Source organism: Ictalurus furcatus, chromosome 4 (genome assembly GCF_023375685.1).
Source record: "Ictalurus furcatus strain D&B chromosome 4, Billie_1.0, whole genome shotgun sequence".
Lineage (NCBI taxonomy): Eukaryota > Metazoa > Chordata > Actinopteri > Siluriformes > Ictaluridae > Ictalurus > Ictalurus furcatus.
Window position 1 is genome coordinate 22445366 of NC_071258.1, and position 14638 is coordinate 22460003.

Here is a 14638-nt window from a genome sequence, read left to right on the forward strand (position 1 = left end):
TGAAAGATGGGCCCATGTTATGTTTGAGGCAGCTGGCATTGTTGCCGTGAAACCAGCTAACGTTATGATCCATGTAATGTTTGCGATAGACAGTTATTTGTTAATGATGCTAACGCATTGCAATGTTATAAACTACCTCCTAATGGGCCACCATGCATCACCATTAAGCCTGTGTCCTGTCAGCAAAATGTAGCCTAATGTCACTAATAATTATTGAAATGTTAATGGTTTTAATAAATGTTTTTGGCCTGCCACCATATCAGTGAATTTAAACTAATGCTTGCACTCAGAGTATAAGAGGTGTGTATGTGTTTAGGAGCACACCTTAGCACTTGTAGCCACCACTGTTTTATTAGTCATTGTCAGACAGTGTTTAATGGCTAAAATATCCTCCTCTCTCTATTTTTGCCAGTATTAGCCAGAGGAAGATGTCCACCAGGAGAGTTTTTAATTTATATATATATATATATATATATATATATATATGGTTTTTTATTTTTTAAACCATACCGTGATATCAACTTTGGTATCGAGTACCGACAATTTTTTACATCATGACATCCCTAGAGGACACACAGACACACAGACACACAAAAGAGAGTGCTCAAAGACAATACACATCTGCCTCAACAATGGGACCATAATGAGAGGTGACTATCCCAGAAACTTCCTTACCTTCAAGTCCCTAATTTCTGCATCATTACACACTCTGCAGCCTTATGAAAATGGACACTTAATGGATACTTGTACTTAATCAAGTAAATGCCGTTTTTGCTGCTTATATGTGGAGCTCCGCGGTGTTTATTCAAGCAGTGGCAACAGCTTTTTCTCAGGAACAGGAGAACTAAATTTCCATACCCACTTCAAAAATTAAAAGCATAAAAGCATATGAAAATATATTTGGATTGCCAAAACATTTGACATGCTAGCTCTGTTAAAATATTTTTTGCCTTAATCCTCAATGTGGCAAAATGTGAATTTGTTGTTCTCTTGCTGCTCTTCCTGTCCAAGAGCACAACTATTCCAACAGCTCATAAAGATCTTAACCCAGTCATATCAGAAAAGCCAGGTCAAGCTGTTTTTTTGCATTGTACATCCAACCCATGCCCCCCCCAATGACTGTATAATTACTTAACACAAACAGTACATCTGAGAAACATGTACCAAATGCCATACCATGTGTCATTGCCTGGCAAATATACATCCTCTTTCAACACTGTCCCTCGCTCTCTCTAGAGGACAGACAAACAGACCAAGAGAAACAGTAAGAAAAAAGGTCCTCTGCCTTCCAGCAATCCTTGCTGTTAAGAAAACACACATCGAGATCTGGCTGATGAGCAGAGCAGGTTTTCACTCATTTGCTGGCTCACTGACCTTCTGAAAACACACCTGTTTCTGGTCAACTTCATGCTCTTCCTGCTTTATCTGTCCATTTGTTTTCAGAGCAAAAGCAGATGTTTCTGTTTAGCGATTATACCTACATTAGGGCAAGCAAGACATGGCTATCAATTCAAACAATAAATTGAGAGACAACCAACACACACACACACACACACACACCAAGAGGAACACCTCATGTAGCTAACACACAACGGCTGGGTAGAATAGTGACACAATAATCAAGAAAGGTATTTGTGGCTAGAATCAACAATCCAATGAATCAGTGAACTGCTGATTGTTGTAAATATCATACTGAGGAATACCTGGGTGACTAACTGCAATTCATTTTCAGTTTGTAGTTTACAAGCAGCATGATTAACACTCCAGGCACCAAACAGGTGACATATATGGTGTCTAATCTGAACAGAGGGCGACATTTGTTAAATCTGCATGTTACCAAGTTATTACTTGGATTACATTTGTTTGAAATAATTGCATTTTGTAAAAATTGGGCTATTCCAGATTGAAGAAGGCATCCACATTGCCATTTCTGGCATACATCAAGTGCTCTGCCCGTGTAGAACATATAAATCCTCCTTCAAAGTCATAAAAGCTGTGTGATACATTACAGGTAATTGAGCACAACCCAGCAAACTGCCCCACATATATAAATGCACCATAAGCTTGCATATATATAATTTTAACAGATAGTGAAAGTTTGTAATAACTCTATAAATGATCTTAATAAAAAATAATAATCTCAATGATATAAATGAAAGCAATGCTAGCTTTGCAGGAGCACTGCACTAGACACCTGACTGGATTTCCTGTCCTGTCACACATAATTCTACTAATCAACCCACTGATCAGGTGAGCAATTGAGGCTCCGTATGATTGAACCTCTGTATGATGAATGATGGAAATTAATTATCTTATATTAGGTTCTCTTCTGTAATCTCTCCCTCTCACTCTCTCTCTCTCACACACACACACACACACACACACACACACACACACTTCCCCAAATATTATATCCGCAAACAAACTGCTAAAATAAGCTTTAAAAATGTTCTTCCCTGTTAATTTCTGCTATATTACTTGAATTAACATATCAGTTGTGTGAACATCTGCACCAGGTGACACTTTTTCTTTAAATCAGTTTTAAGGTTCATAAACATTTTAATCAACTGGTTAAATCAGTAGCTCACCGTCACACACACAAGACATACAAAATACAGGATGAAGCAACTTAGACAAAAAATTCCTGTACTTGCTAGAATGTTACAATTATTGCTTTAAAATATAATCTGAATGAAGTCAAAACAAGTATTTAGAAAATGTGTGAAGAACAATCTCTGAATCCATGTAAGCCAGATGTTTGGGGGCTTTTTAAACCACCACAATAATAATAAAATAAATTCTTGACAACTGAATACATTCTTACACCCCACAGACATTGCTGGTCTGGCTTCTCTTGTAAAGGTCACAACAGTTTGTATATCACTTAGTACTTCAAAAGAGCTTGACTTTAATAGGCCAAATCATTGACCTCAACCTGAGTGAAGGTGAATTACTGAATTCCTGTGTTTGCTTGTAAACACAAGTGCCACAGAACAAGAAGTTCCCCTTCCATGAAGGAAAGCTGAATGTTTCCCATTTGCTGTCTTGTATGTGTGTGGTGTCTAGGTGATCCAGTTATGTGTTGTTTAGGTGATCCAGCTAAGTAAATCTCAAATCACAAATGGCACTGGAACATAAATTTTGTGGTCAAATGGTAATCAAAGAATGGTGAACATTTCTCCCTTTCCTCTACATCTCACTGATTTAACATTTTCAAAACTTTCACTAAATCTTAACCTTCAGCATAATCCTTTTAAAAAAAAAAAAAAAAAAAAAAAAAAAAAAAAAAAAAAACACCAAACAGCACTTTTCAGATGACAAATGAATTCCTGTGTTTACTTGTAAAGGGCAGGTATCACAAAAGTTAAATAATATTAGCAACTTACACATTCCCTAATCAGTGGTGGCTATAACAGTATTTCCCATACTTCCTAAAAGATATATAAAGAAAAATATCCTGTTATCTGGTAACATTAATGATAATGCTCATCATGGCAGCTTGCAAAAACCTGGCAAGACCCACAAATTTAAAAAATAATAATAAGCATGGTGAAAAGTTTTAAGAACATCCCTGACTTTTTCTCTTAAAGCTCTCTGACTGAACAGCTTCAAAGGACCTAAAATGTGATTGCCTTGGCCAGAAACTAATCCTTATCAACACCATGAGCCAAAAGATCATCTGCACACAAATCAGACAAGACTTTCTGATTAAAGAAAGACCCTTGACATGTTGCAACCACATCTGTTCCAAAATTGAATTCCAAATTTTTTCTATATTAAAAATTACATCTTTAAATTGTAATTGAAGGTAATTGGCTGTAACATTTTCGCACAGAAAGGGCTCAAATGCAATCCAGGATTTTGTTCAAATGAAGCAAAGTTCATTCATACTTTTTTTTACAAAGTAAAAGGAGTGTGTATTAAAATGTGTGGTCTAAATCAATTTTCTTTATGGAACTACTTTTAAGGGTATCAGACCACACTGCCCTCAGAGAATTAACCCAACCACTTCCAAAACACACACAGATAAACCTTGAAATGTGGTACTTCAGTGAACTGATACATGATAAACAACTTAATGACACAAAATCCCAAAATAGCAACCAAAGAAAAACCTAGAAAATGTTGACTGATCTCTTCAGCTGATGTGCCAAATCAGGAAAATAACAAGATTTTTTCCACTTGACATCTGTTTGGCCTGAAATAACCTACATTTCTTACTTAAGCTAATATGAATTGTCTAATTTGTATACAACCCTGCCAGGTGCATGAAAGGGACTATAAATATATGCATGTGGAATTTCCTTTTTAAAGAACAAGTGAAAATGGAAATGGAGGTTGAATCTGAAAGAACATCTGCCATACAAGCCATATCTAGTTCATAAATAATCTGGCTTGACTCCTACCCTTCTGTCAACAGACTAGAATGCCAAGTGCAATCTCCAGTCCTAATTACTGACCGAATTACAAGTACCTTATCCTGAGAATATGTTCAACCTTGATAAGACTGAGCCATGAACTTAATACTGAATATGTGAAATCCACTTCTGATCAGAAGGTCATGAGTTCAAATCCCAGCACTGCCAAGCTGCCACTGCTGGGCCCTTCAGCAAGATCCTCAACCCTCAAATGTTTAGTTATAGTATAATAATGTATAAAATGAGAAATGCAGGTCGCTCTGGATAAAGGTGTCAGCCAAATTCCATAAATGTAAGATCCTCTAACCATATTTACCACTGAGTGTTAAAACAAGATGCAGCATGCAATTTCTGTACTCTGATACAAATTTCTGTTTCTGAGACAAATAATGAGTATATGCCAAAAATTAGCCTCTCTAGCTGGTAATTACAGGAGACAGTTTTCATCCTGATTATTTAAATACATGCTTTGTACACAAGTACTACTGTAGACAATCCTCAGCGTGCTGGATTTGACAATGGGGAGCGGCTAGGTTTGTGTACTCAGAGATCAAGCTGTACAGATCTCAGACATTGCCTCTTTGTGCAAGCTCACAGCCTCACCCAGCTGTGTCTGTCTGTGGATTTACATTTCTACAGCTTTAAAATCACAAGTCATAGCTTGCAAACAAATTGCCTGTAATTTAAATGGCTTGAACTAATCATGGGAGAGGGAAGGCTGTGGCTCAGCAAAGAATTACAGACACTGAGAAACAATGCTGAAAAAGCCCATAAGGACCAGTTTGTAAAATTTAATTCCTTTTAGTACAAATACTCTGGATATGACTGCATGAGAATAAAAACTGGGTGCAATCTTCAATGAGTTTGACTCATCCTCCATCCACCATTTCATGTCTGTTTTTTACAAAGAAATCATCTGCCTAAGGTTAAATGAGATTGGAATCTGTTCATTTACATTTGACTGAGAAGCAACGGCAAGTCCCCTCATGCCCAAGGACCTTCCTTGACTTCACTTTGTTTACAGCAATAGCAGTCAGAGGGATAGGTGTGGTATTGATTGAGAAATGTGCTTAAAAATGTGCTGCTCAAATACTAGATACATCTCAGCTGTTTAGAATTCTACACCTGAGTCACATTCACTGATCCATGTGCTGCTCTCATTTTCACATGAAGCAAAGCCAGCAGAAGCGAATCTAATGAGGAGATAACTACAGATTAAAGGAGATTCAAGACTGATGACTCCTTATATAGATAGATAGATATTAGGTTTAATGCACACTGTTTATTACTTTAATCTGTCACTAACAAACTTTACAAAAACAGCTGCTGTAATAATAATAATAAACAAAAAAACTATTGGACCTAAAGAGATAACCCCTAGACTACATTTCTAAACTGTAGATCAGGTAGAACTCCTGGAAAATGGTTTCATCCAACACCCTATACAGTTATTTAGTTTGTCCCTCTAGGAGAACCGTTAAAAGGTCCATACCAAAAAAAAAAGTGTTTTCCTAAACAGAGATGGTTCCAAGTAAAACCCTTAACAATCCAATAAAAGTGTCTGAAAAAATGAATGGCTTTAATATTGTGTATAATATATAGTGCTGTGTTGAATTACTCTGAAAGAGTGGAGCCATTAACAAACAAGAACACTGAAGAATTAATCATAGGAAAGCACTTTCCAGACGCTTCAGATGACTCTCTCTTAACGGCCATCACATTTTTTGATGGAGTCGTGCCGCATCACTGTCGCCATCTTCCTCCTGCACTGAATACCAATCCAGGGGGCTCGCGTTCAGTCTGTCTCTTACATTTGATACATTTCAGTTCGCTGTATCCTCCCACTCGAGTTAATGTAAACGCGCATAAAGGGAGGTGGGTTTAAGTGACTGTCATATTGCATTTCGCGCAAAATAAAAGTTGGTAATGATTTCTTTTATTAACACATTCTCAAATCGAACCTTAAATCGATATTTGACATGACCGAGAGCGCAACTGTACTTACCTGGTGTGTTCAGAAGGACCACTAAGAGTATCCATGAACTGGCCTGCATTGCCATGGTGTAAGCCGTGCACTGAAAATCCTGTGGACAGGCGCGAGCACTTTAGAAAAATATACCAAGTTCAGCTCCGGTCGATGATCAGTTCAACGGAATATCTGTCACAAAGCCATGCACTGTGAAGCACCTTAGCAGCGACTCCGGCACGACTCACTTTTCTATGGGCTCGATCCGCCCACAAAGCCCAGGTAATCAAAAACCGATCGCCTGGATCGCGAACTTGATAAGTCAAATGGAAATAGCGAATTAAAGCAAATTCAGATGATCGCAGCTATTAGCTCAAGAGATCCCGATAGACAATTTCCACTTTGCTTTTCCTCTGTCTCTCCGGTGAGCCAGTAAAGAAAATGAGATGGAGGATACAATTCGTTTTAAATGCGTCACTACCTCTGAACCCTCTGTTCCCGTTTTCCGCCACAGAAACTGGCCTTTTTGTCTCTTCTCTTTCTTGCCCAATAGTAGTCTACGCGCGAAGTTCTAAAGGAGTCAGTCTTGTACCTTTGTGTGGGAAAACAGGGATGATGATCTTATTTTGAGATTGTCCGCGACTGCCAGCACAAAACTGCTTCCTGCTCTTTTACCTAGAAAGGTTTCCCAAGGGGAAAAAAGCGTTAATATAATTCAGGTGAAACTGGATCACCTGAACTGAAGTAGCGGGCAGCGCGAGTTGAGATACTAATCTGGTGACGTGAAAAATAGGGCGGAGCATGGGGCGTCATCAACAGCATAGTAGTAGATTATCTAAAGCTCCCTACTGAAGTGATTATAGCCCAGTTCCACGCGAGTGCCACGCCCTCTACAGTGAGAACAGTGAAGGACCCTTTTCTGTAAGGATGTAGCAGCCTTTCTGAGTGCTCTAAAATGTTATTTTTATCTGCAAGTGTATGGAAGTAGCTATTTTGCGGACAATTTTCAAAAGCAATTGCAAACTGTATTTGCAATTGCGTTTCCTATTTGTGGACGCATAAATTGTGACATAATACAAACGAAACTGAAACCGTTTGCATTTTCGCTTTAACGAATGTACAGTGTCTCAAAATTTCCAATGGAAATGCACAGTCCATTTGCTATTGCATTTCCCGTGTGTTATAAGTTATGACCCTGTCATATTGAAATAGCAATAGCAATTACCCCCGTTTGCTATTTCACTTCCTCAGCGTCGCGTAAGCAGCCTGACAACATTCAACCAGAATCGCAAATCCCATAGTGATGGGAAGTTCATAAACGATTTGTTCATTTTGAACGGATCTTTAATATGACTCGGGAACAACGAGTTGTCTCAGAGAGTGATTCGCTCATTTTTGACCACACATGGGCTGCAACATCCCTATACCGGAAACAGAAATGATTAGTTCACCTCTCCAGTCTTCGGGTTCGAGTTGTTCGTTCATCAAGTCACAGCCCCACTGCATTCAGCCTTCGTGATGAACAAACGACTAAAATCCGAAGACTCCAGACGTGAACTAATCTGTTTCCACTGAACAGACCTGACAAAAGAAAGAACGACTCGGATCTGGAGGTGAGGTGAACTAACAGACTGCATCGCCTGAAATCCAGCTAAGCTATTCATTTAATTATTTATGTTTCTCATAATTTGGCCTTGGCTGCATTAGCCTATAGTTTATTTTTTATTCCAAATGTGATCAACATTTGTGTAAATACTATATGTGTTGGGGAATTTAACATGTAACATTTTAATTATATTCTGCTGAAATGAATGAAATGACTTGAAAAAAGATACGTTCATTTTGCTGAACAAGATTCAAAGATCCGAGTCAGTAAAATCATCCGAACTTCCCATCACTAAAATCCCATTGCATTTGCATTTCCCATGACACCACAGAAAACCGGGGTGCTTCTCATTTCTTATTTGGGCATCCTCATTTCCTTTCCTCACTTCCTTTATTCATGTCTTAGCTCCACCCCCTTAGGATGTCAGAGAAGGATGCAAGGATGAGATGCAAGGAGAGAGGAATGGAAGCAAGTCAAATGGAATCTCCTCGCTCTCTCAAGTGTCACTTCAAAGTGACATCAATTAATGATGACTGTGCTCAGCTGGATTACCTCACTGCGTTTCAGGGATCTGCTGTTATGTTGTTGGAGTTTGGTTAATAACAGTATTCTTAATAAAGCAAAATGCACTGATAGTATGTGAAATATCTGGGTTATTCAACAATGAATTATTGAACAATACATAAATTATCACATCTTTTGTGCAGCTTTGCATATCCAAACATGCAAGGATCAATTAATTACAATACTCGTTTTATGCATATTATTATTTATATTTTTTATTTTAAATATTAAGAAAATAAAAAAGTAAGCTAGATTTTCCTGGTGAGTCTACCGCTCCATTTTGTTCATTAGGAGAGTGGAAGTCACATTTCCAAAATTACACAATTTGGGATTCTGTAACGCAATTTCTCAGTTGAAGCCCAAAGGTATTTGTCCATATTTTGTAGCTAACAACTAAACAACACTCTTTTTGCCCTTTTACAGCTTTTCAAATTGAAGGGAGTGGGGCTCTTATCTTCCCAGATGGCAGGGAGATTTGTAAGAAGATGCATCAATTCCAATTCTTACATCTGACAAATGTTTTAATGATTTTAATAAATGTCACCTGAATTTCATTTGTTTGTTTATTTTGTGAGCATTTTAGTAGAATTCTATCATACACACAAATTGTATTTTAGGATAATTGTAGGGCAAAAAGTATAAACACATGCGTTATTTTTTAACACATCTTTGTGTGGAAATGTACGAACACACAGCATGTGTTAAATGTACTAACACACTGATTGTGTTAAATGTACCAACACCCTGATTGTGTTGAAAGCAACACAAAATGTGTTGTCCTTAACTAGACACACAGGTGTGTTAAAAATTAACACATGATTGAATGAAGGTTCATATGAATATATTTATCCATAAAACCATTACTGTACACTAGAAAAAGCAAAAATGTGAAATAACAGTCCAGTTTACATGACACTAAATGCACTGCTATCTTTGTTAGCTTTGGCTTACTTGTTTGTAATGCCCACTGGATTGTAAGTTGCTTACTTAGTTTTTTTGGATGTTTTAAACGTCTCCTTTGATAAAAATCTGATGTTTTCAACTTAGATATATGATTTATTTGAGTCACTTACTTCAAAGTTTATATATAAGCACCACTTTAGCAGCTTTAGCAATACATTTCTGAACACTTCTTGTGTATAAATAAAGGAGATATCATGTTGACATATTTGTTTATAATGTGGTATATTTGACATTTTCAAAGGGTCAAAATAACCCTGAAAATATTAGCCTATGTTTTTCAACTGTGCTACGTCAACCATGTTTAATGGCATGTTAGTTATTTAATTAATGATTGGTTTTAATTGTTATTTTAAAATATTTGCAAGGTCAAGTTTATCTGACTCATCAAAGTTTATTATAGAACAGTGCAAAATTTGAATAAAGCTTGAATGCTCTATCTGATGCTAGCCAGATAAACTTGGTTAAAAAAAATTAAATAAATAATGAAATAAATAAATAAATAAATACATTTTAAAAAAACATTCAAAACGTATAGTCTTGTCTATGCACCCTGCAGCTTAGCAAAATTAATTAAATACAGATGTGCATGAGCTCAAAGTCCTGCCTCCACCCCCTGCTCTGATTGGCTACAGTGGAGGTCTGGAAAACATTAGGAAAAGAACACCCTTCTCCTGCATATAAAACAGCATATAGTACTTTTAAATACATTTGTTTCAGTTGTGAGTCCCTTTCAGTCTTCTCACTAATACAATGGCATCAGAGAATGATAGCGCAGTTCTTTGGACAATCTTCAACCCTACAAGCCCTTTTGGAGACATCCCTGGTTTAATCCAAGAGGAAGACCTTGCAGATGATGGTATGTCCAGGGTTTTATATTAAAAGAAATGTTCTATGTCATATGGTATGCCTCAATTTAACAACATAGTGCACATCTTTAACAAATTTAACTTCTTCGTAAACTTATGTATACCACTTGCAAACCAATATTCTGTATTTGGATGCATGTATTAAAAGTATACAACATTTGCTATGAGTAATTATTGAATTGTATACATCACTGATTTTCTCTCTGCAGACTGTTCATTTGACCCTAATCTGCTAAAGAAGGTGAAGAATCTGGAGCTGCAGGGTGTTTCTGCTGCTGAGTCTGGAGATTTGAAGACAGCCCTGAATTATTTTGACCAGGCCATCCAGATACTTCCCATAAGAGCTTCAGCTTACAACAACCGTGCCCAGGCCAAACGTCTACAGGGAGATACTGATAGTAGGTTGCTTCTTTTTAGCTGAATAGTCTTTCAAACCTTATTTCTTATTCAATGACTTATTTAACAGACTTTGTGATCTTTCTAAGAATACTTTAAACTATTAGTACTTACCAATAATCATTTTTATGGAACTCAATAATTATGAAATCTGAAACTAATGAACATATAAATATAACAGCAAATATTGTATTTGTAATACATATATTATTGGAAGGGTGCTACTTATTGATGTAATGAAATATTTATGATGCACATAATGTTCTCGTTAATCCTACTTTTCTAAATAACAAACATAACACTGATTGGTTGTCTGAATTGCCTTCAAGAGTAATCAGAATTTAGAATAATTCATAATGTCTATGTATTACATAACAGTAGGTATGAACTATGATTGTCGTGTGAACTGCTTAACCATCATGTTCTGTTTATTACATATCAATGGATATCCCATTGCCCAAAAGTTATTTAATAGTTATACAATTGTGTAAAAAAAATTATAATAATAATCCAACACATTATATACAGTATACAGTATTCATGTCCGCTATTAGCAACATAAGCAATGTTTATGAAATGGATGCATACAGTCCTTTTACATGCATACATATCCTCCAACAAAATATATGAAAGCAAATAAAAGAGGAAGGTAAAGAGACAGGGAGTAAATATTTCCCTTTTGTGTAATATTAAAAAAATACTCTATAGACTTTTATTTTACATCTACACTCTGGTCAGAATATATCTGAATAGAACATAAAGGCTCAGTAAAATTCACAACATCTAACTTACAAAAATTATTAGACTTCCACCATGGGTAAATTTCTTTGTAGAGTGCCCTCAAGTAATATTGGCACCCTTGGTAAATATGAAAACAGTTTAACCTTTTGTTAAAAAAATGCACAAAAATACTCTGCTCTCATGGATATCAAACAATTGCAAACACAACACAGGTTTATAAAAATATAGGTGTGCAGCAATTATTGGCATCCCTATGAATTCATATGAGAAAAATATATTTTAAGTATATTCCCGTTGATATTTAAAAAATGTTTAGTTTAGTACACCTGGGTGACTAGGAACAGGAAATTGTTCAACCATGACTTCCTGTTTCACAAGGATATAAATATGAGGTAACACACAGGCCAAATTCCCTTAGTCATTTATAACAATGGGTAAGACCAAGGAATATAGCTGTGATGTGCAGCAAAAGGTTGTTGAGCTTCACAAAATGGGAAATGGCTATAAGAAAATAGCACAAGCATTGGAAATGCCCATTTTCACCATCACGGCAATAATTAAAAAGTTCCAGTCAACTGGAAATGTTATGAATCAACCTGGAAGAGGACAAGTGTCTATATTGTCTCAACACACTGTGAAGAGGATGGCTCAAGTAGCCAAAAAGTCTCCAATGATCACAGCTGGAGAATTGCAGAAATTAGTTACATCTTGGGGTTAGAAAGTCTCCAAAACTACAATCCGAAGTCACAAGTTGTTTGGAAGAGTTTCAAGAAAAAACCTCTACTCATCCAAAAACAAACTCAAGCATCTTCAGACACTACTGGAACTTCAAATGGGATTGGGTTCTATGGTCAGATGGGCTGTCTTTCTGCCAGAGGATATTCTGCCAAATAGTCATCTAGACACTATCAAATTTCAACACATATTAAATGAAAACCTGACTGCCTCTACCAGAAAGCTTAAAATGGGCCGTGGTTGGATCTTCCAGCAGGATATTGATCCAAACCATACATCAAAATCAACACAAAAATGGTTTACTGACCACAAAATCAAGGTCTTGCCCTGGCCAACCCAGTCCCCTGACTTGAAACCCATAGAAAACCTGTAGGGTGAATTGAAGAGGAGGGTCCACCAGTGTGGACCCTGAAATTTGAAGGATCTGGAGAGATTCTCTATGGAGAAATGGTCTCAGATCCATTGTCCAACTTCATCAGGCATTATAGGAGAAGACTCAGAGCTGACAAAGGGAGGTAGCACAAAGTATTGACTTAAACAGTGCCAATAATTGTTGCACACATATTTAACAAAGATAATTCTTTTGAAAACCTGTGTTGTGTTTGCAATTGTTTGATATCCATGAGAGCAGAGTACAGAGTATTTTTGTGAATTTTCTGAACAAAGATCGAAAGGTTATATAATAAAGACAATTTTTCACAGCCTTCGTTGCTCATATTTACCAAAGGTGCCAATATTAGTGGAGGCTACTGTATTTACTATAAAATAGAATTTTCTGTCTTGACTTGTACTCATCCCAGAGTAAGTCATATTTGTATAACCTGTCTACATATGTATAACCTTTTTTTAAGGTGCAATTGAGGACTTGGACCAGGCCATTTTACTGAGCAAGGGCACAGGCCACACAGCCTGCCAGGCTCTTGTTCAGCGTGGCCTCTTGCTCAGACTGGCACACAGGGATGAAGATGCCAGGGCTGACTTTGAGCGGGCAGCGGCCTTGGGTAGCAAGTTTGCTAGACAGCAGGCTGTAATTCTGAATCCTTATGCAGCTCTATGCAACCACATGCTTTCTGAAGTCATCAACAACCTACACAATCCAAAGGTGCCAGAGACACAGTAGAGATGACGTGACAGACACTGCAAAGTACACATTGTGTACATTCATGAATGCTTTAGGCTACCCTGGATTTAAATGTATGCATATCTTTGTAATAGATGTAATAAAGATCATTTTGTTTATCGGGACAGTTTATGTTTGTTTATGTTTCTTTTTATAATATCGAAATTAGCCACTAAAGGTCTCTATACCACAGTGCATTCTTTGCTGTGTTTCACGTCCAGCTATCAGCATTGTAAATTATTGCAAATATGTATTTTTAATATTCACAATAATCAAAATTATTTATCTAAAAATAATGACAAATAATAAATGTAGGTTATGCTTAATGTAGGTTTAATGTTTAATGTAGGTAATGTTTGTTCCAGTTGTATCCATGAGATGTTGTTATTGCTTTGATTAATCCATTTCACTAAATATTGCAGTTGATTTGCCAGATAATAAAATAAAAAAATTAGGTGCTTCTAAACCTCTTTGAGATTTTTTTTGTAATAAGAATATTTAATTTAAATAACTTTTTTCCTCCAGTAAAAATGGGAGATTGAAGAATTAAGCAATTGAAATAATTTTTCCTGTAGGCATGACATAGAGCATAGTGGAGTGAAAGATGGTGACAATTATAGGGGGTCCCACTGCCCAGGAGGCCCCACTAAATCCAGTAGATTTGCTATATAGGTCCCTACTCTATGAATAATCATAGTATATATATTACAGCTTCAGCTTGCATGAGAGTTTAATGAAAACAGCAAAAACATCCAATTTCATGAAAGAAGTTTTCCAAATATCCCCATTTCCCCTCCCTAAAAATGGTTTAGTCTGATGGTTATTAATTATTTCCGCTCAGTCAAAGCCAAACGGGGGGGTGCACTATTAGTGCACTGTAGGGATGTCAATGTGATGGGATGCCGTGCCCTGATCATTTCGCTGCTGGATTTATTTTCGTGGGAAAAGGACACCTATTGGAGCTGCTGCCCGCACGCCTCCTGCCAGTACTGTCACATCACTTCCTTATGACTGTACTGGCGCACACTGACCAAATGACTACGCAGTCAGAGTCCCCAACTTTTTACACTATTATGTAAACATAGTAGAGCTGGTTTGTATAACACGTGGAAAAAATGGATTTGCATGTTACAAGGTTTATAGACCTGCCTGCTGCTGATGTGATACATTTTACGATAACATTACTGTCAAGAAAATGTGAATACAACTCACTTCTCTTGGATGGATACATTTATTAGCTTTATTTAATAATATATTATGCAG

At 36.8% G+C, this 14638-nt stretch overlaps 2 protein-coding genes across 4 annotated transcripts in view; one reads left to right on the plus strand and one right to left on the minus strand.

Annotated features, from left to right (window-relative positions):
- Nucleotides 1-7173, minus strand: part of nectin1b (nectin cell adhesion molecule 1b) — a 287213-nt gene extending 280040 nt beyond the window's left edge. The window contains exon 1 of one of the 3 annotated variants that reach the window (XM_053623331.1): nt 6424-7173. In XM_053623331.1, the coding sequence (XP_053479306.1) occupies nt 6424-6478 (55 nt within the window). In that variant the 5' untranslated portion in view covers nt 6479-7173. The remainder of the gene's footprint in view (nt 1-6423) is intronic. The other 2 variants (XM_053623333.1, XM_053623330.1) reach the window with 2 other exon arrangements.
- Nucleotides 7174-10147: 2974 nt separating this feature from the next.
- ttc36 (tetratricopeptide repeat domain 36) lies at nt 10148-13500 on the plus strand. The gene is made up of 3 exons (XM_053623334.1): nt 10148-10373; nt 10593-10781; nt 13107-13500. The coding sequence occupies exons 1-3, from the start codon at nt 10268-10270 to the stop codon at nt 13373-13375; spliced, it is 564 nt and encodes a 187-aa protein (XP_053479309.1). The 5' UTR covers nt 10148-10267; the 3' UTR covers nt 13376-13500.
- Nucleotides 13501-14638: the final 1138 nt, after the last annotated feature.